Here is a 23,364-nt window from a genome sequence, read left to right on the forward strand (position 1 = left end):
CCTACAAAAATTGGGTCTTCTCCTTGACAAATGCTCAGAATACACAAAATAAGAGGCACGGAAAAGGGGAAATAAACAATGAATAGGGTGTCAGTGGTGGAGGGTTCCCATAGATGCAGCCATTCATGTGCGAGGGGAGGATGTGACAGGGAGTTTTACTGCATTGATCTTTTTAAATATTATGTCAGGTACAACATGGCAATTAACCCAATATTCCTGTTTTTCTATCATGTAATAAAACTGTTTCCTTTGTAAGTGTTTTTCCTTTAAAACTGTTTTTGATCTGATGTATGTAAAGGAAGAAAAAAAGAAGAAGTGTAACATAATGGATACCTGCACAGCATGTCTGTTTTAATCAAAGCTTTCATGTTCTCACTGAAACACAAAACAAACAGGATTCCTCCCTGATTCCCAATTGGAGATGTTATATGCTGCTAATGGGATGCAATGCTAATTTCAGCTTAAGGAGCAATCCTACGTCCCTTAAACGCATCTGAGGGACCATATGATATGTTGGATTCATAGATCCTAGGTCAGAGAGAGCACCCCAACCTTGGAAGGGGTGATCCATGCTCTGACTCCTCCCTCCCCCTCACAGCTGGTGTGGAAAGAACTGCACTGGCTGCTCTCCCAGGTCAGGAAGACACGCCCAGAGGGTGAGAGAAGGGGGCCTTTCAGTGGGCGGGGAGAGGAGGAGACAGGAGAGGCCAGCATATGAGCTATCCTGAGTCTTCTCCAGCCTCCTTCTCTCTCTCTCCAAAATGCACTCAAAAAGCCCATCCAGAGAAAATGCAGAGTGGGAAGATCACCTCCACTGCCCCTTCCTGCTCAGCCTTTGAGTTTGGAGGTTTGTGATCATTGAAGGCAGAAACAATAAGATCGTGCCCTTAACAAGGAATCGCAAATGGGTAACGGTTTGGAACAAGAGATGGCTTTGTTGATGAAACACCAGAAACTTCAACAACAAAAAATCTTATTTAAAGCATTTCTTAAATTCCCTTGAAATTAGAGCTTTTGCCAGGTTTCTTCTAAAGGGAAGTTAACATGAATTTGGAAATTCTTGTCGGGGGGGGGGGGGATCTGTGAAATTGCAGAGAACCCCAACCAGCCAGGATCACCAATCAGTCTATACAAATGCTAAGTTTTATTCTCAGTTGAAGTTTTATTGTCATTGCCATCATATGCCCTCTTATATTAGGGATGGGGAACCCTGTGGCTGGCAGGCAGAGGCTCGCTTTCCAAGCCTCCCTGTCTGGCCTGTGAAGCATCCATGGAGGGTCCTCCTCCCCACCTGAAGCCCGTGCCCCCTCGTAGAAGGAACACAGGAGCCAGATCCATTGTGAGCTGATGTCACAGGTGACTGAAGTGCCTTGAAGTGCTGGTTTTCTCCATGCCTCTGCTCACCCTTCACCGTTACTGCCGGAAGAGGAAATGGGTGAGCAAAGCTGGCTTCTGACTAAGCTGACACTTCAAGGCACCCCTGGGATCTTGGGGTGTATGTGGCTCAGTTGGCTCCACTTGACCCTCACCTTTCCCATTGGGGAAAGGAAGGGCTAAGAAAAGTCTGGCTCAGTTGGAGCTCTGTGATGTGGTAGTCCCATTGAGCTCAACAGTGCAGAAGTAAGGGCCTCCTCTATCGCTGTCACCCAGTATGTCTATGAGTGGCATGTATGAACAGAGCAGGGCTCCTCAAGGAATTTGGTTTCATGGGCATATCTGGAATTTTCACAATATGTCATGGGTGCTATCACAAAATGGCTGCCATGGAGACTTGCTCATTTAAATAGACCTATGGCCCAACTGGAATCCACCAGGAGAAGAGCCTTTAGTGTGGTGGCCCCTTCTCCGTCCCTGGAGGTCACTAGGCTGCTTCTGGCGCCTCCTGAAAACAACCCTTCGTCAACTGACTAGGCACTGTTTTAACTCATCCTTTGTTTTAATTTGAACAATTTTAATTTGCTTTTTTAAAATCTTCTTTCTTTTTACTGTTTATCCCGATATGCGCTGCTCCAGAATCTATTTTTGATATGGAACAGTAGATATGGAGCAGTAGATAAATATTGTAAATAAACAAATAACATGGCTACTATGGAAGGCATGGGAAGTCACAAAGCACTCCATTTCCTAAGAGACACACTGGAGAGGCTAAACGAAAAATAATTGGCTCCAAAACACCAAAATACTATGTTGAACCCAAATAGAAATGGCGCTGGAGGGCAGTATTCTGCTTTGCAATATGCCAGACTCCCAGATTTAAAAAAGGAACTGAAAAAACATCAGAAAAAATAAAATGTAAAGGGGGGGGCAAAATAAAATGTAAGGGGGGTAAAAAGCTATCAAGAGAGGAGCCCCCAGACACATGGTAGGTGGTAAGTAGCTCCCAGTAACCTTCCCTGAGATGAAAGTTGATGCATGTGAATCAATCAATCAATCAATCAAGTTTATTATGGCAAACAGCCAGCATGTCAGAACAAATGAACAATAAAATACAGTTAACAACAACAACAACAACAACAACAACAACAACAACAACAACAGAGTTAAAATTGAGAGATTAAAAGTCAAAATCTACAAGCACCAACAGGAGAAACCCATCCGTAGGACATTCAACAATGTTAATTTATCACCTCTCTACGGCGGTTTATGGCTGCTGTGCAAAATCTAGCCACTTTGGCTGTGAACTGCATGTGCAAATTTACGCAAATTTGGGAATTTGGAAAATATCTGATTCCACCAATGATCAGACAAGGCACCTGACAATCCATGAAATGCAGATGGGGTGGGGTGGGGTCGTATATGCCTATGGGAGCAGGTGGTCCACAGGGAAACAATCCACTATATAATCACTTAAAAATTACCTGTGCAATTGAAAAGCAAGTTAAATTGCTGGAACTTACTGAATTTGGAATTCAACAACTTTTTCCTCCTAAACAGCTTTCCGCTCTGCCAGCTGCTTCCCCCATCCTCCCCCATGATCCCATGCCAGGATGTGGCCTTGCTAAGACTTTACTGAGTCAGATAATTTTGTTGCTGTGATGTTATATTTCTTCCTGGCTATAATAAACCAATGACTCCAGGGCTGTCAGAATTGACTGCACTTAATTCCTCCATTGCCATTTACAATGAAACACAACGTCAGCAACTTGTCAGTTCTGCCAGTCCCTGGTCACTTTGTCTCTAAAATAATAATAAATAAATAAATAAATAAATAAATAAATAAATAAATAAATAAGAAGTTAATGGTTTCTCTATATTTCATAACAAAACACAAAGCTCTGGCCATTCTTGCATCTGTTGAAACCGCCTCAGGGGAGAACTGCGGGGACGGACAAAAGAAGGGAAGACAGGTTGGTGTGCAAGCAGGCAGACAGAACTAGGGCCATAGCTAGACGATGGCTTATCCCAGGGATCACCTGTGCATCTACATGACACACAGGGGATCCCGGGAGCAGGGAGCGATGATCCCTTCATTTCCCCGGGATTTTACCCTACCCTTGCAGCCTGGTTTTTCCACGGTCCCAGGCTAATCCTGAGACCACGGAACGTGTGGCCGGGGAGCCGGGAACCATACATGGGCCGCAGAGCTCCTCAGGAGCACTGCGCCCATTGGTGGTGGGATGGGGGGAGTGGATACATTTATTATTATTATTATTATTATTATTATTATTATTATTATTATTTAAAAAAACTATCTTTGAGCGCTGGAGCACTCGTGCGTTTCTTCTGTTTGTTTGTTTTTTAAAAATAGCGGCCACGACGTCCTTGCCCTCCGAGGTTGTCACGTGCCACGTGGAAACAGATCTCGCTATAAAAATATCATGACATCCTCACCCCTCCGTCATGCTAGACCAGGTAGGTCTAGCTCAGGCCTAGGAAATCCCTGGCTGGCAACCCCAGGAAGGCCTCAGGCATATTCAGGCTTGGGGTTAGCATCTTTCTCTAAGGCACTGGAAGAACACAATCTGCTGCTTGGACAACCTCCTGTGAAGAAAAATGAGGAACATTTGCCAACTGAAAGGCCAGTACTGAAAAGGGTGAGACTTGGGCCATTTCTACGCCTGCCTTTTCCCCCGGGATCGTCCAGGGATCATCCCTGTGCATGCAAATGCCATACAGGGGATCCCGGGAGCAGGCAGGGATGATTTTCCTGGAATAATCCTTAGGTGTAGAAAGGGCCTTGGACATTTGTGTAACTTGAAGCTAGAAGGACAAGGAAGAAGGTGTAATTCCTTGCCCTGAATTGGAAGCCTTTATGCTTGTTTTGCCTCAGTGCTGTAATTGGAGGCAACGACTTACAAATAAAAGCTGTCTGTGTAACCCCTATGGAGTAGGTGGTTTAGTCCATTGGGCAGGGCTCTCAATCAGAGGGATGGCTAGAGAACAATCAACTAAAAAAGAGAGCCAGTTGTTCTGATGAAAGCTGCATGTTAAAAGATTGCTGTTTAATTATGGGCTCTTATCACCTTGTATAAGGTAAATTGAACTGTTAATTGTGTATTGTAGAATTTCAAGGGGATGGGAATTTCCCAACAGTTGAAATACAATGAAACTTTAACTATTATTATTTAAAAAACAAACAAATAACCAACAGCTTTAATACCAACACATCCAACACACGTGTAAAATAAGTATGGAAAGATAAAGGTACATCTGCCACCACTTGTCTAAATATGTAATAATATAATTAACAACATCCCTACCTGGTTTTTCTTTTTTGCCAGCTTCAGTAATGCTCACGGCTGCTAGCAGGAAAATAGATGCGAAGAGGATGGCTGTAAATATCTGACACTGTTCTTGCTGTTTCTGCATTCTGGGAATTAATTGGCAAAAAGGAAAGAAAGGGGGGGGAGATAACATCAGATGTTAATTTATGGGTAAGTAGTTCACGTGTGACTGAAAGAACCAGCTTTCGTACCCATCATGCACTGCTGCCCTGTGTGTTTTTATTCAGAAATAAGTCTCACTGTGCTCAGTGGGACTTGCTGTACATAGGATTGCACAGCTGAAAGGGCAGTGATAAGGATGAGCAGAGTAAAGGCAGAAAAGAAGAAAATATTGCAAGCATGCAGCAAGTTAAAGGCATTGAAACGCATCATAACAATGTCAATACTTAGTGATGGATATGGGTAGGTGTGAGTGTGTTTGTGTGTCTGCATTTGGCTGCGTCAAATATACTAGTCTTGCCAAGAATATAAAAATTACCAAGTCATTCTCACAGCTTTACTTCTGGCGTACTTTCTTATATTTATAATAGTATCAAAACAGTATGAAGAGGTTTGCAAGTGTCAAAAATTGCTAGAAGCGGGAGATGTTTTTCTGACATCTGTGAAAATTACTATAAACCAGCTAAGTAGTTTCCACTGAGCCCTAAGGAAAACATTAGAAACATACACACACACACTATAACAGGAAAATGAAGAGAACGATCAATAATAAAGAACAACTCACAAACCTAGCAGTAACCTAAGTCTAAAGTACAACATGATGGTAGATGAACGTCCCAGTATGTAACATTAAAAGCACCTCTGTAATATGGAAGTAAAATCTAATTTTCTTAGAAAGGAGATACATGTTATTTTATTTTATTTTTAAGTGAGCATCTTTTGCATCCTGTTCTGCATTAACATGTATCCTGTGCGTACACATGATGCTCTATATTCGGTTCTCATCCATTTTGTCACATGTATTCCTTTAAAACATTTATATACTCCTATTTAAAACATTTGAAGCATTTTATGATTAAAAATGCATACAATCAATAGAAAACAGCTATAAAACAGCATGAGTAGTTATTCCAAGAGGAGAAGCAATCTGAACACAAATAAAATGAAAGGAATCCATAAGATCAGCAACCCCAGTTAATCTATTGATCATCTTCAAGAATAAACGTAGTCTGTTTTAACAGTGATAGAAGGTTTTGTTGCCCTGCACCTACTTGGAGAGCCAGTGCAGTGTAATGATTAGAGTATTGGGCTGGGAGTCAGGAGATCTGAGTTCTAATCCCCACTTGGCCACGGAAGCTCACTGCATGACTTTGGGCCAGACTCTCAGCCTGACCTACCTCATAGGGTTGTTGTTGTGAAGACAAAAAAGGAGAGGGGGAGGATTATGTATGCTGCCTTGGGTTCTTTGGAGGGAGAAAGGTGGGATAGAAATACAATAAATAAATATTTGTGTTAGAAAGGGAGGTGAATTTTATTTGGTCCTCATTTTTAGGTGAAATAGCCAACCTAAATTTGCAATTCTCAGATTAATACACAGACTGGAATGCACAGTAGTTCTCTTTTGGATTGCACACTTTGCTAAAATGTGCAATACAACTCTCAGCTCAAAAATTATGTATTAAAATGTGTATATCTGGGAAAGATGCATACATTAGGGTAAGGTGCATACAGAAAAATGCATATATTAGAGCAGGGATGTGGAACTAAAAGTCCAGGGGCCAAATCTGCCCCCCCCCCGGTTCCCAATATGGTCCTCCAAGGTTCCCCATTTCACCGTGCCCCCTTCCCCACCCCCTTTAACCTAACCATATATCATTCGGGCTAGACCTACACTACTGCTTTTTATCAGTATTGAAGTATATGTTGGGGCACATTATGCATCCCATATACTGCTTTCTTGGGGCATGTCTACACCAGCCATTAAATCCAGGCTGGTCTCGTGTGGGTCCCTGTGCATCCACATGATGCACAGGGAATACCGGGGACAAATGGGGATGGCCACGGGCTTTCTGGGAGATATCGGGAACCATGGAAAACCTGATCTTTCCTGCAGTCCTGGGAGCATTCTGTGGACCACAGCCAGTGTGGCTGCTGCTCCCATCTCTTCCTTTCCTCCCTGTAAGTAGCAGGGCTCTGAAAATGGACATGGAGCTGTATGGGGAGGCTCTGTGTGCATAAAGGGGAGCGGGTTCAGTTTTTTTTTTTTAAAAAAAAAAAACTTACTTTGCATTGCACCACAATTGTGCTCTGTCTCTGCTTGAGGGGGGAAATGGCAACCGCCACGTCCCTCTTTCCTTCCAGCACATTGCGCCACCACGAAGACGCTAACAGAAGATTGCAGAAGCAGGTAAGACCATGATCCTCCCCCTCCCTCCCTCTACACCCTTAGGTATAGGCATGACCATAGTGTTATTTCCTGCTTTTTATTCCATATTATCCTAAATACTGCAACAAATGCTTTTGTGTGTGCTACGACATATAAATGCTCCAAAGGGATTTAGCATCATTTGTGACGGGATCGTATCAATATAGCACAAGGTGTAGATCTGCCCTTGGTGGTTTCCCAGTGTTTGTGAATTATCTTCCCCATTCCAAGTAGTTGAAATGCCTCTCCGAAGGCTTAATAGCTGCCAGTAAGCGCTTGAAACTAAAATAGGCTCATATTCTGGGCATTTCTTTGTATTTGTACCTGCATCCTTTTGCCCTGCCTACCACTGGAAGGAGGCACCCAAGAGCTTCTTCAAAATTGAATCCAGTTCTTTAGCTAAAAAAGGCTCCCCACCTTTGCATTAGGGAAAGATACATACAAAAATTAGGACTTCCCAGAAATGGCCCTTTACAACCGCCATTGTGCACATCACATCTATGGCAATACAGAGCCCCCATATTCTTTAAACATGGTGGCTCTCAAGGAGGACAGGCGACTGCCAGATGTGAGCAAATGGTCGTTCAGCTCAGCAGATACGAACAGTGGCTTGCTCCAAAGTCCTTTGGGCCCAATCTGATCTGCTTCGGCCTGCTTCGGCCCAATCTGCTCCCCATCCAGATTCGGACTGAAGTGGGACGAATCATGTCACTCAGGTTTTGGATTCAAATCCAGAACTAAAGTGGTGTATAGCATATATAGGGGAAATTTCATCCAAACTGTGTATGTTAGCAAAAGATGCATATAAAAATCAATGTGAATTTCCATGCCTTTTCTTAAAAGAAAAGAATTTGCAGACTGATTCAGAAATTGGATGGAATAGATGTATGATTAAATATATGCCAAACATGGGCCAGATATAGAATGATTCACCCTCCCTTATCTGGGCAGGGTAGTCCATGAATTGGGTAATTTCTGCAATGGTACCCCATCTCCACCACCTGCCTACCTAATGCAGGTGAAAGTATCCAGGGGAGGCCCTCAAGCATGTCTTACCTTTCAGGTGGGCTGATCTGTAGGAAGGTTGTATTTAATGGTGCTGATTTTTACCCAATACATAAAGCAGCTTTCAGTCTTGAAAAGCATGGTTTTAAATTCATATTTTGAAAAGGAAGTAAAAGGATTCTGTGTCTAATCTGACAAGGGAAGAAGCAATTCTCACCATGAAATGTGTCTGAAAATGTCATTTGCCACTTTTAAGGGTCTCCTGCTGGTCGCCATCTTGCTGAAAAGTCACATAATTGCTATTGATGTGCACAACTGGGAAGGGAAGCCTTGTCTCAGAGAGAACAGAGTGCTAACAGGTTCAGCTGCAGAGAACATATTTTAATACTTCAACATGAAGTACTTGATTGCAATAAAATTAATTCCGTGACCAAGACACGACTCCAACAACTCTGAAAAGCTCAGTACTGACAGTTCCGTATTGTGGACATGTCCTGCTCAGCTCTCCAAGATCTCATATTTAATACCTTATATGTTTGCTAACTTTTCTTGTCCCACCTAAGGATGGGTGAACTGGTCAATTTCCAGTCCAGGTCCCTTTCACATCATTCATCCATATCCTATTTCCCCTATTCTTTTCCATTACTGCATTAATCTGTGGTTAGGGATACACAGATTTTGTAAAATCCATTTCATTTGTGTTTCACAAATTGTCTGGTGCCTTATATTATTCCATCATCCTCTCATTGACGGAATTGGGGGGTATTCTAGTTTCCCAAATTTGTGGAAATTTACGTTTGTGCAAACTCATACTTTTGGAAATGAGCAAATCCCCTACAAAATGTGCACATCAATGCCCAAATGCACATTCTCATGCTTTATAGGGATGTGCTCTGCTTCTAATCGGACCAGCGAAATAGAAGCGGAGCGGGGGGCTTCGCCTGCCCTTAAGGCGAAGGCGAAGAGGATTGGGGGGCCGGCGGAGCGTGGCGAAGAGGATCGAGGTGAAGGCGGATCCTTCGCCTCGATCCGGAGCTCCGCCGGAAAGGTAAGTGGGGGTTACCGGGCCCTGCCACTGTCGCTGTCGCCCATGCGGCGACAGCGGCAGGGCCCGGTAACCCCCCCCCGCCCTCCTCTCCCTTACCTGCCCCCATCGGCGTCTTCAATTGAGCCCGCGGTTCAACCAGGAAGTCAATTGAAGACGCCGACGGACCGCGGACGGAGGCAGGTAAGGCCCCCCTCTCCCTTGGTCCCTTACCGGGCTCTGCCGCCATCGCCGCACGGGTAAACCTCCCGCCCTCCTCTCCCGGCCTAACCTGGCGCCACTCCCCTTCACTGCGGAGCCCCGATTCAGGCAGAGCAGCGCGGAGCGGGCCGATCCGAAATTTTTGGATCGGCCCGCGGGGCGGAGCGGGGGGTCCGTGCACACCCCTAATGCTTTAGTCTATTGGGAAAATGCACATTTTCAGCTCTCTTTTTTAAAAATATATTTTCCTATGACTGCATGTGTGTAAAATTCCAGAAAGTTTATTATTATTATTATTGCAAGTCTGCAGAAAAGCCGGTCTGCTGAGGAATCCGTAGGTCAGATTATTAGAAATCTGAACTGATTTGATTGCATTGCAGATTTCCCCAACATGCCTAGAAGATTTCCACCCACCCATGCACCCCAAAAATCCATTCAAATAAAATTCACATGTGTTATCTCAGAATACTCATGTTTAAGTGTATTTTGATTTTTTAAAAAATGAACCAAAAACTGCATTGGAACACCACACAGAAAGAAAGTACATGAATCAGTGGTTTTTAGGGCTGCAAACAGACCCCAAACACTCTTCAGAGGGTGATTTGGAGCATCTGAATATCCCTGATCTGCCTCAGCCCACTTTGGACCCAGTCCAACTTCAGATTCAGACATCTGAAAAGGTATGGATGTTGAAGTTTCCTGATTACCTGCAAACATCTGCCCCTGCTAAAACAAAACATGGATGTGCCCAATGACCGTGTGAGCTGTCCACTGAGACGTGCAAGCCCTCTGCTCTTTACCTGGACCTGTCATGAGCTCTTGTAGCCATCTGCCCTTCAAAGCTTGGAATCCAATCCTGGAACTGAATCGGTGGACAGTCCTAGTGATTTTGACTTATTAAGCCCTTCACACCTTGGGGCCACAGTGTCTGAAGGACTCTCTGTTCCCATATGTGTCCTGAGGTCATCATCAGAGGCCCTGCTCTCAGGGCACCCACATTCAGTGGGTGACTACTCATGACCAGGCCTTCTGATAGTGCCTCTCCCCATTATGTGAAATCCTCCCTAGAGAGGTTTGCCAACTTCCTTATTGGTTGTTTTGACACCAGGCAAAACCTTTCATTCTCTTAAGCGTTTTATCTCCTTATCTGTTTTGTATTGCCCAGATATATCTTGGGGCTGAGAAGTTGTGCTTTGAGCTTCCTTGTTGCTATTTTAATATCTCTTTTGAATTTCTTTTAAATTGTGTTTTTGCTGTGGCATTTTATTATGATGCCATTTTCGAAGTGATTGGTTTTATTGTTTTGTTTTTATTGTGTATTTCATCCTGAGAACCAGGGCTGTAGGGTGACTCATAAGCTTAAAGAATAGACGGATGAATGATCTGATCAGGACATTTGCCCAGGAGGTATGGATCAAGTCAGTTCCTATTGGGATTTGTAAAGATCCAATTCCTCCTCACATATTTTCGAAACATATGTAAAGAAATGTACACTGGAAGCAATCCTGAGCCCAGGGGTATGTTCTTTAACAACCAGGTCTCGCTCTCTTACCACCCTCCCACCACCCACATCGAATGATTGAGTTCTTAGCTCAGGAAAAGGATGGCTCATCCAGTACAGAAAGGCTTTTATCCCTGATTGGCCTATTTAGTTCACAGAGCTAATCAAATATGTCATGACCTCAGTTAAATATCCTTGTTTTATTCTCTTCCTCTTTCTGAAATGTGGGGACTCAATGTTAATGCAAGACTGGATGATTCAATGTACGTCTTGAAGCCAAAGCTTTTTAACACATTATTGATACATTTCACTTTAAACGTCCAATCAACAGAAAACAGATGCTTCCATTAAGCATCAAGTTAAGGTGCAAGGTTAGAAAAACATTTATTCCCCCAAAGCAAGGTGATGTGCATCCAAACACATAGCATTTGCACTAGGGATGTGCTCCGCTCCGATTAGGAGCGTAGAAGCAGTAGCGGATTGGCCTGCTCCGCCTTACCCAGAGGCGGAGTAGGAGCGGACCGCGGACCCCCTAGAAGCAAGGCGAAGAGAAGCGACCATTTTTCGGAGCTCCGAGTTCAGTCGGAGCGCTCCGGTCGCCATCTTGAAAACATTTCGCCATAGGATTGCATTGCGGCAAATAATCGCGCATAACTACGTTGTTTTTGAAGCTATCGTTCTGGAAATTCTTGTGCACAGAGAGTCGTGGATGGGGGTCATTTTGAGACCACTCTCACCTCTCTGCGTGCTGTGGTTCACGTGCAATATTTTTTTAAAAATCGGGTCAACCGCGGGGCTCAAACTGCGTTTCGGCTTTTCGCCCATAGGATTGCATTGAGGGAAAGAATCGGGGATAACTGGGGGGGGGTTTAAGCTATCGTTCTGAAAATTCTTGTGCACAGAGAGTCGTGGATGGGGGTCATTTTGAGACCACTCTCAACTTTCTGCATCGTACGGGTCGCGGGCTAGAAGTTTTTTAAAAATAGGGTCAACCGCGGGGCTCCGTTTCGGCTTTTCGCCCATAGGATTGCATTGAGGGAAAGAATCGGGGATAACTGGGGGGGGGTTTAAGCTATCGTTCTGAAAATTCTTGTGCACAGAGAGTCGTGGATGGGGGTCATTTTGAGACCACTCTCAACTTTCTGCGTGCTGTGGTTCACGTGCAATATTTTTTTAAAAATCGGGGTTTGGGTTTTTTTTTATTATTATTATTATTTTTTTGGAAGCGATGACAGGCACATTCAACTCCCAATCCTGATGAGAATTCATCTCCTCAGAAAGCATCCTCCTCCAATCCCAGCGTTGGAGGGGGGACTAAGGCAGACCCACCCTGAGAACTTTCTGTTTTGTGTCTCTTTGTGGGTTGGCGTTCGTGGAGGGAACACTTACTTAGCTAGTGCTCCTGCTTTGGAGATAGATTAATTTAATATAGGTTTAGTTTGGCGCGTGTGTGTGTTTGTTTGCTTCTTTCTGACTTGTAGCTTAGTTTGCCCTGTGTTTTCCCCTTACTTTGATTTAATATAAACTTTATTTTTGAATTTTGGAGTGTGTGGTTGGGTTGGTTGCCCCCCCCCCTTCCCTGTATTAAAGCCTGACTGTTCTGCTTTTGTGAAAGCTTTCTTTTGAAAGCATACACACACTTTTTGTCCCATTTCCCTACATTTATATTCTTAAACATATTTTATTATATTCTTTCACATAGTCCATTAGTATATATTCTCATACATATTATATTAGTATTCATATTTTGTTCTTCTTATAGTAGTGGTTGGTTCTTTTTCCCCCTCCCCTCTCTTAAATCCTGATTGTGTTTCCTTCTATCTTCTATATACCAAATATACCAAAAAAATTGGATTCTCTTTTTCTTCTCTGTGTAACTTCGACGGAGTGGGCTGCTTTTGTCAAGTTCAACAGGCAGCCACAGATTGAGCATTTTGGGGAAAGCATACGCACACCATTTCCCTATTCTTAAACATATTATTATTATATTCTTTGACATAGTCTTAGTAGTCTATTAGTATACATTCTCATACATATTAGTAGTAGTATTCATATTTTGTTCTTCTTATAGTAGTGGTTGTCCCATTTCTTGTCCCATTTCCCTACATTTATTAGTAATATTCTAAAACATATTATTATATTCTTGTAGATATTCTTAGTAGTATATTCTCATACATATTAGTAGTAGTATATTTTATTGTTCTTGTCCCATTTCCCTACATTTAAACATATTATATTCTTCTTATACATATTCTTAGTAGTACCTTATACATAGTATTAGTAGTATTAATATTTTGTTAGTCATCATGAAAAGAGAAAGCAGGCGTGCTGAAAGCAGCAAGGCTCAGTCTGCCAGCAGGGCTTCCTCTCCTCCTGTGAAACTCAAACGGGCAACTCCTTGGCTGACTGCTCCAAAACAGAAGCAGGACAAGCAGCAGGCAGAGCCACTCTCTTCTGCAACTTGTGCCCGGCGTTCTCTTTTTGAGGGTGGGAATGGGAAAAGTGCCCGTTTGCAAGAGGCACGTGGCAGCAGTGCCATTAGAGGAGGAGGAGTATCCCCAACTCCTTCATTCTCCTTTCAGCCCACGAGCCCGCTGATGGACCTAGACGAGGTCCTCAGCACAGTGGAGGGGGGGGAGGAGGAGGAGGCGGTGGGCCTCCAGGATGTGGGGGCTGAGGAGGAGCAGCAGCAGGCCGAGGCTCTCTCCCCAGTCTCATCCCACACCCCTGTTTCTGTGGCAACACCAGAGAGCTCAGGCGGGCAATTGGTGGTGTCACCACAGAAACGAAAGACAAGCATCGTGTGGGACCACTTTGAGTTGGGAGCGGATCCCCGCTTTGCTGTCTGTCGCCACTGCAAACTCAGCCTAAGCAGGGGTTCATCGACAGGGCATTATGGAACCAGCAGCATGAAGATGCATCTTCATAGGCAGCACCAGGCGATCTTGCTGGGGAAAGAGGCGGGCAAGGCGACTGGTTCCAGGGGAAAGCCGAAGGCTGCTGCTGGCACTGCCACTCTAAGCTCTCCATCTCCCATCCCCACAAGGGTTAGGCAGGCAACCCTGCAGGACATGGGGTGGGGGAAGTATTGACCCACAAGATGGCGTTTTCCAATGCCCACCCAGGGTGCTACTGTGTTGGGGCATCTGCCGGGACTGACTCCTCCCCAATACTAGATCTATGACATGTCACTCTGCCTGCCCCTCTGCTAGCCTGTCCTCCTCGGTGACCGACTCGCTGGGATGGTTTGCGTTTGCAATGCGTGACTAACTGCAATGCTGGCTTAGAAACCAGCCATCACTTCCTTGTGCCCCCAGAAATGCCCGCAGCCTGCCTGCCTGCCTGCCCGCCTCCCCCGGGGTGCTGCTGTGGTGGGGCATCTGCCAGGACTGACTCCTCGCCTACTCTGCCTGCCTCTCTGCCCGCCTGGTGCCTGGTTTGCTCCCAATCGTCCTCCTCTGTGCCCCTCAAGGCGTAACTGCTGGCTTAGAAAGAAACAACCAGCCATCTTTGCCTCACTTTGCGCCCACTTATGGGTTGGTTTGCTATGCGTTAGTGCTCAAGCCATCCTTGCGGCACTACAATGCATGCTGCCTGCCTGCTTTCCATTGATGGTGCTATATAAATAAATAATAATAATAATAATAATTCTCCCCTTCCCACCTTGCAGCGATGGTGTATGTGTCTTGCTTTGACTAAGGGGAGAAGTCCTTCCTGCGCTCACTTAGACTTTATCAAATTCAATAATCCCTTTTTCAAATGTGCCAGAAGATTTAGGGTTATCTCGTGGCATGTTGGGATTGCCTTGGAACTGGCCCCATTGAGCTGTCTGCAATTGCAACTTTAAATCCCTGACATACTGGAGTGTTCAAATTTCAAAAGTTCCCCTAACATCAGGGGATGATGGGATTGCCTTGAAACTTGGTGTCCATGGGGACACATGGGTAAGCTGTCATGGGACCAAAGGATAGGTTTCTAACGTGCAAATTGACGTAGTTGTAGAATGGGACTTGATTTGGGGTGAGTTAAAAAGTTTAAGCCGCGCCAAAAATCAGGGGATGATGGGATTTGCTTGCAACTTGGCGTGCATGTGGACACATGGATAAGCTCTCCTGGTGCCGAGTTTGAGGTTTCTAACATGCAAATTGACGGAGCTATCCCAAGGGGTGTGAATGGGGTGCCCGATTTTCATAAATTCCCCAAAAATCAGGGGATGATGGGATTGCCTTGAAACTTGGCGTGCATGTGGACACGTGGATAAGCTATCATGGTGCTGAGTTTGAGGTTTCTAACGTGCAAATTGACGTAGTTGTAGAATGGGACAATTTGGGGTGAGTTAAGCCATGCCAAAAATCAGGGGATGATGGGATTTGCTTGCAACTTGGCGTGCATGTGGACACATGGATAAGCTCTCCTGGTGCCGAGTTTGAGGTTTCTAACATGCAAATTGACGGAGCTATCCCAAGGGGTGTGAATGGGGTGCCCGATTTTCATAAATTCCCCAAAAATCAGGGGATGATGGGATTGCCTTGAAACTTGGCGTGCATGTGGACACGTGGATAAGCTATCATGGTGCTGAGTTTGAGGTTTCTAACGTGCAAATTGACGGAGCTATCTAAAGGGGTGTGAATTAGGGTTATGGGAGGTGCGTTAGAGGGTAGAGCCGCGCCAAAAATCAGGGGATGATGGGATTTGCTTGCAACTTGGCGTGCATGTGGACACATGGATAAGCTGCCCTGGTGCCGAGTTTGAGGTTTGTAACATGCAAATTGACGGAGCTATCCCAAGGGGTGTGAATGGGGTGCCCGATTTTCAAAAATTCGCCAAAAATCAGGGGATGATGGGATTGCCTTGAAACTTGGCGTGTGTGTGTATACGCCCATGAGGTGTCATGGTGCCAAACGTGAGGTTTCTAACTTCAACGGAAAAAAAGTTGTTTACTTTTTTAGCTTTCAATGCAAGCCTATGGGGGGGCAAAAACGGAGCTCCGGATCCGATCCGGAGCTCCGGGCGGAGCGGAGCGGAAGTGGGCGGAGCGGGGGCGGGGCGGAGCGACCCGCTCCGAAAAATGGCGGATCTGCAAGTGAAGCGGAGCGGGGGGTCCGTGCACACCCCTAATTTGCACCCTATGAGAAATGCAAAGGATTGCACCAAGATTTAGAGTAGACTCATTGAAACCAATGGGACTTAAGTCACCACTAACTTAACTTAAGTCCCATTGGTTTTCAGTGGGTCTGCTCTAAGTATGATTAAGTCTGGATCTAACCCAATCTTACTTTTGCCTACCCATGTCTTTAAGGTTCAAACGTTAAAGGTTTGGGGAGCATCTTGGAAGAGAAATTTATTTCTGGATGCAATTCACAAAGCTCTGTTTTTATTATCGTTCAAGCCTTAAACAACCTGGAGCAAAGATATCAAAAGGACCGTCTTCTGCTGTATTATAACCCTGCTTGGCCACAAAAAAATACAATAGAAGCTCATTAGTGTCCCATCTGTTGGTAGCAATGCAGAAAAGGACCTTTCCTGTGATGTCTGCCCTTAAGATTTCTCTCACTCCTTATTGATTGTCTTCCATCCCCATCTGAAGAGTTTTTGTTTAGGGAAACCATTGGCATCACCTCTGTGTGAGGTTTTGTTCTTCCTCTGACATTATACTTTGAGATAGAGTGTATATATAGGGTTCGGGGTTTCTTTGAAATGAATTTCGTTGTGTTGCATGTTGCTGTTTTTATTTATTTATTCAATAAACATAGCTTTTGAAATGAGGTCTTCCATATGCTAATCATGACCTGTAAAGCCCTATACAGGTCAGGTCCAGGTTATCTGAAATACTGTATTCTCCCTTATGAGCCTGCCTGTGCTTTAAGATCTTCAGGGGAAGCACTTGTCTCAGTCCCACCACTATTACAGCCATGCCTGGTGGGAATGCAGGAGAGGGCCTTCTCTGTGGCTGCTCCAGCGCTCTGGAACTCTCTTCCCAGGGAAGCTAGACTGGCTCCCTTCTTGACATGCTTTCGGAGGCAGGCAAAGACTTTTTTTGTTCAAGCAGGCCTTTGGCGAATAATCTGGACCTCCGTCTGTGCCAAGACTTTTAAAATAGCCACGTAGTTTAAATGTTTTAATATTGGAACGTATTTAATATATTTTTAACTTTTGTATGTTTCTATTCATAGGTTTTTAATCTATGTTTTAAATTTTGTAATGCTGCCTTGAGGCCCAGCATTGGGCAAAAGGCAGGAGACAAATATAATAAATAAAATAAATAAATCTGGTATTTTAGAAACTAAAGAAGAGTTTCATCCCCCAGATTCACAGATTACAACTAATTTTAATGGGCTGCATGGACTTACCCGTGCCAGGCCCAGACGGCCACTCACTGGGCCACCTCGGCCAGCTGGCCCTGCTCATGGCACTGCATGTGCTTCTTCGTGGCCCAGCGAGCCCCTGACAAAGCCGGAGGACTGGCTGCCCTCATCTGGAGCCGCCATTGTGCACAGCAATGGGTGTTCCAGAAATTGCATATTTTCAAAATTGCGTAAATGGTGGCCGTAAAACATCATTTATGCCACATTAAAGGCTTGAATGGAGCAATCCCCGACCTAGTCAGATGCCCATGACATCCCTAAGTCGGGATTCTTTTTTTTAAAAAAAACACCTTACAGTTTTGTTGGAGCGCAATTGTGCTCATCTCCGCTTTTTTTTTTTTTTTAATCAGGGGCGCGACATCCCTCCTTCCTCCTGGGATGTCACATGCCATGTGTGATTCCAGGAGGATGATCTCATGAGCAGAATATCACACAATCCTCCCTCCTGGAAGGCCAGGAGGTTTAGAAAGGGCCTATGTCTCATATCTTTTTTACTCTAGAGTAAACACAGGTGGATGAACCCAAATCAGGGAACAGGATGGGGGGAGGAGGCTTTAATCCTTTCCCTCACTTTGGTCCCAGTACAGATCAGGAGTCCCACACCTGCAATATTGCCAAATTGTGATCCATTTTTTTAACATTTTGAACTACAGGCATGGAGAGCCCAATCTGGATTGGGACTACAGCAGAGAGAAAGAACTGAAGGCCCCCCCCAACCACCCCCAACCAACCAACCGCCCCCCGCCCAAGCTAGGCTCTGGATCAGGGTGCCTGTGCTTACTTTACAGTGAAAAAGTAAGTTGCATCTTTAAAGTAGCTTCTGCTTCGTGTCTCGTTCAGTGTCGTTTGGTTGGCTGGGGGAAACTTTGCAATGAATGGTCCAGGTAAGTTCAGGTTTCCCAAACAGACAAGCACTCTGAGATACACCTTTACACCTTTAGCTTAATGGATAAAGTTATCAGTTGCAATCTGTAACTCTTTCTGGCCCTGTGGGGCCTATGGCCTAATCTATACCTGCCATTCATCCCAGGATAGTATCGCGGTTGTCCCTATTGCGCCACATGATGTTTATGTACTCCTGCGGTGATCCAAGGATGACCACTCTATTTTCCCGGGATATTGGTGCATGGTTTTTTCCCGATTTTCCCCTCTCTCGGGAGAATCCAGAGGTCTGTGTGTGGTGTGCCCCCCCCCTCGTCACTGTTCCTCACGAGTAGCAGGGATCAGTGGGGTGAGCCCGTAGGTATCGGGGGTGAGGGGGAGAGAATTTTTGCCATATTTTGGAGGGGTCTTGGCATCTTCCAGTGCTGAGTGTGTTTGTTTGGTGTGTGTTTTAAAACATCACAGCTTCGCGCAGGAGTGCAGCTCTGCTCTTGCACATGCATTTGGAGCAGTAAAAACACACACTAAAAAGACATTGTTTGGGATGGCTCTCCTTTACTTCCAGGAGAACGCACTGATGTGTAACCCCTGAGGGATGATCTCAGAAGCTGGAAACCCGCAATCATCACTCCCCAATCGCCAAAGAGCTGCAGGTGTAGATTAGGCTCCTGACCATGGGTCAGCTCAGTCCTCCTTGCCCTGTGACGCCCATATCCAGTTGTTTTCCCACCAGGGCAATGAGAGTCATTAATAGGGTGAGTTCTGTTCCTTCCCAAGTCCATCCCCATCATCTCTCCAAGTCTGACTGAGGCCACTAGAGCAGGGACTCAGTTACCATACCAGATCCTCCCCTTCTACCTCAAGCCAGAGCTCTCCAGCCTGGTGAGTCAAGTTACTGCAGCCAATGGCACAACCCTCTTTCTTTCTCTGGGGCTTTCTCCAATCCTCTCCACTGCCCTCTTCCACTAACTGCCCTATGTCTCTCTCCCCTACAGGACCTCTTCTGGGCTCCTGGTCCTCCACCTCACCTCCCACTGGCTCTTGTCTAGGGCTTTGGAGCACCCACATGACATCACCTCCAAGTGGCTGTGGTTGGACCACTCAGAATCCTCACCTGTGGCTCCCACAGCAATGAGTCATGGACCTTAGCTAGACCTAAGGTTATCCCGGGGTCGTCCATGTTCGGTTTTCCATGTTCATGTAAATGACACACAGGGGATCCCGGGAGCAGGCAGGGACAACCCCGGGACAATCCTGGGATAAACCTTAGGTCTAGCTAAGGCCATGGTTATAGTCAGCCGGGGTAGACAATGCTGGACTAGATAGACCAATAGTCCGACACCATTCCAGGATACTTCATTTGTTTAGCAGTTTGTAGAGAAGGAAGGCAACTAAGCCTCAGTGAATGCACGAGGGATGGAGAGAGAAAAAGGAGGGATTCACAACCATTTAAACAGGCAAGTGGGCCTCACAAGGCAGTTTAAGAGAGGAAATGAGAAATATAATGAAACAACCAGCAGTTAATAAGGGCTTCAACAGTTGGAGCTAGGAAAGCATAAGGCAGATAATGAGAAGAACAAGGCTGTCTTAGAGAAGGGCAATGCAGCTAGTTTCTTCTCCAGAGGAGCGTGAGGGACAGGTATTACTGAGAAGTAACGGTTCGTTTCACCATCAAGCCTTGGGAGGGGGAAGGAAATAAAAAAGAGGGGAGAAATAAATATGATATAATCAGCAGAGGGCTTCTGAGTTAGCCAAGTGTATGAGCTTGCTTGAAATAAAAACAACAACTGGAAAGTTTCTGCTAGAGGTGTTGGAGAAATTCGCAAAAAAAAAAAAGCCAAATGAGCTCAGATTTTTATGAATCCAACCTATGGATTCCACAGTGGACAAGATTTCCCCATCAGATAGATTCCACAGATATGCAAACCTTTGAATTTTGCACACATTTTGCCATAGAAAAATAGCAAATAATAATAAAAATAACCACAGCCAAAAATGTGCATTTCCCTCTTGGGCAAAAGTGTGAAATGCACATTTGGGGGAATTTTGCACATTTTTGCACATGTGGGTTTGTGCATATTTGCATTCAGTTGCATGAATACAGAAACTTTAAAAAAAATGATTCTGAACACACATTTGTATCCTATTTGTTCTCTGAAGGAACAGATGGTGATGTAAATGGGGTTATCCAATCTTATCTTCACAACAATTCTGCAAGGTAGACTAAGCTCAGAGTTCATGAGTGGACTGAAGGTGATGAGATGAGCTTATGGCTCGGTGGGGATTAGGGACTGGGGAGAAATTCGTTCCATCTGCACGTGTTCCCAATTTTGTACTTTTGAACCAACATGTGAACCGAATCTTTCAAAATTCACACTTCCCCAAATTTTGCATTTGAGTACCCTTATCAAATAATACATACAAAAAATGTTTATATTAAGGAAAAGTGCAAACAAAAATGCATGCATTGGCGAAAATAATGTTAAAATGCATTATACTAGGAAAGCTGCTTGCAATACATGTGTATATTAGACAAAATTGTATAGAAAAACTGCATTAGAAAGCATGTGCAACAGTGTGCCTGAGGACAGGTATATCAGACTTCTCATATTTCACCAATTCTGAAGCAGTTGCACTGGGTTCCCATTAGGGATGCCAGGGGAGAAATCTACATTGGGTTCAGTACATCTGGACTTCTATTATCTGAACTGCAGGTTCTGCTATGGACTAGCATTTTCCAGGTTGCCTGGACTTAAAGACTTTTTTAAAAAAACTTTAGGGGATGGTGGATTAGAGCAAGTGCATATAAGAGCAGATGCATAGTTACAGACAGAAACAAAAATCTAATACATCCCGATGATGATGATGATGATAGTAATAATAATTCTGTCAATGAGTCGACGACAGAACAAAACATGCCTGACAATTTATGAATGAGAGATGGATCAGATTTAACAAAATCTGTACATCTCTGCTTCCAATTCACATCTTCTCACATTTGAGATTTCTAGGAGGGGAGAGGCATCTTGCTTCAGACTGCATCTCATGAAGAGCAGGGCCTTCTCTGTGGCAGCCCCATTGCTCTAAAAATTGAGAGACATTTAGCGTGCCCCCCGCCCCCCAGACAACTGAAGTCTGTTCTCTTTCGGAAGATTTTTTATTTCTAAAATTTCCCATTAACTCGTCTGCTGGGTTTGCTATTGTTTGCTGCAACAGTTTTATTAATTTGTTTCATTATGTTTTATTGTTTTATTTGATGAATTGCTATGAAATCTCATGAATGGTAAGTAAATAAATAAATGAACAATGGTTTAATTTGTTTTAGAATTGTATATTTATTTTTCTATTTTATTAGTATGATTTTGTCAGTACACCGCCTTGTGATATAGGGTGGAATATAAATGTTTTAATAAATAAATAAATAAATAAAATTATGCAAGAACATGTGCATGCAGAAATGCAAAATACATTCAGCTATTTCAAAGTAAGATGGTGCAGTGCCACTTCTTATCCATGTTTACATTAAAGAAAGAACACTATAGAGAGTGGAAACCAAGGCAGCGCATGAAAAATGTAGTGTCAGTTGTTTTTAGAATCTTTCTCCTATGAATGAAAAGACCTGTTATCCAAGTGATTCTTTAAAATGCCTTTCCTGCATCTGCATCCCCAGTCTGTACACAAAGGTTTTACACCCCACTGGGGGACGGCGGATGGTCCCCCACTGATGACTCTGAGGCTATGGTTGATGCGATCCCTCAACTTGTCACCCCAAATTATCTTTTACTGCCTCCTACATCCCCCGTGCAGAGCTCTGCAAAATATGGGCTGATCTTTCATCTTCTATTCGAAAGTGTGCCTCCGGCTTCTTTGTTCAATTTTTATCTTTGAGTCACTTTTTCCTACACTATTTTTACTAACGTTCTCCTCCCTGAAGCCCTTCTGAGAATAGCTACTGTAAACAAGTAAATAACAAATATAATTCTTATTCTATTAGATTTTCCACAGTACCACATTTTTTAAAAATTAAGTGCAAATATAATGTGCAGCAATGTTAACACCTACAGATGTATAAAATTGCCGTAATTAAAAACAACAACCCACTGTTATTATAATTGTTGGTAATTTAAATAGCACTTTGAACAGTGGCAAAGGTCTTCACAAGAAACAAGGCTCAACGAAGTACATCACTAGCAGCGAAGATCTAACGGCTTCTTATGGTTAGGCAACCGCTAAGCGATTTAGTTGTACCTGACTATGGCCTTAGGTAGACCTAAGGTTTATTCCGGGATTGTCCCGGGGTCATCCCTGCCTGCTCCCAGGATCCCCTGTGTGTTATTTACATGAACAGGGATGACCCTGGGACGATCCCGGGATAAACCTTAAGTCTAGCTAAGGCCTGAGTCTTTAGAGAAGTTTTTTAAAAATATATATTATTCTTTATTCTTTATTCTTGAATGAATTCCCAGGTTGAAGCAAGCTTCCACTCTTTCAACAGGTGAATGTGTAGGTGTAACAGAAGACACACTAACCCATGGCTAGGCTGCTAAACCTTTTGCAGTATAGCTAGTGAGCATGTATAAACTGGTTATGTAGCCAGCATGTTTAGGAATGGTTCACATGACACGCTAAGGCATATTGTTTAGCCCAAAATGCATGAGCCATGGTGGCTTAGCATGTCATCTGAATAGGGTCAATGTGAAGCACAAAACAAAGCAAAGTGTGGCTGTTTAAAGTGAGCCAGCTGGTGATGACAGAGGCGTGCCGCATTTATTCCCTTTTTACAGATGGGGAACTGAGGATGAAAGACTGAGGCCTCGGCTAGACCTACCGGATCTAGCGTGACGGAGGGGTGAGGATCTTGCAATATTTTTATTGCAAGATCTCCCCCTCTGTTTACATGTGGCGCATGACGACTTTTGAGGGAGAGGACGTTGCGCCTGCCATCTTTTTTTGTTAAAGAAGAAGAGCGCACGAACGCTCATGCTCAAAAGGTACATTTTTTATTATAAATAATTTTTCCCACTCCCCCCAACCCAACCCCAATGGGTGCAGAGCTCCTGAGGAGCTCTGTGTCCTATGCATGGGTCCTGGCTCCTCACGAGAAACCGCGAAGAGCTGGGACAAACCACGACGCCTGCACACATGTTCCATGGTCTCGGGATCATCCTGAGAATGTGGAAAAAGTGGGCTCAAAGGCTAGGGTGAGATCCCGGGGCAAAGGAGGGATCATCCCTCCCTGCTCCTGGGATATCACCCCGTCTAGCTATGGCCTAAGA

The 23,364-nt window shown here is 44.4% G+C and overlaps 1 protein-coding gene across 1 annotated transcript in view; it reads right to left on the reverse strand.

The window, feature by feature from the left end:
- PTN (pleiotrophin) overlaps window positions 1-23,364 on the reverse strand; it is a 116,724-nt gene that overhangs the window by 27,312 nt on the left and 66,048 nt on the right. The window contains exon 2 of the mRNA XM_063135047.1: window positions 4,701-4,810. Within this exon, the coding sequence (XP_062991117.1) occupies window positions 4,701-4,809 (109 nt within the window). The 5' untranslated portion in view covers window position 4,810. The remainder of the gene's footprint in view (window positions 1-4,700; window positions 4,811-23,364) is intronic.

The sequence above is a fragment of the Elgaria multicarinata genome, chromosome 9, assembly GCF_023053635.1.
Source record: "Elgaria multicarinata webbii isolate HBS135686 ecotype San Diego chromosome 9, rElgMul1.1.pri, whole genome shotgun sequence".
NCBI lineage: Eukaryota > Metazoa > Chordata > Lepidosauria > Squamata > Anguidae > Elgaria > Elgaria multicarinata.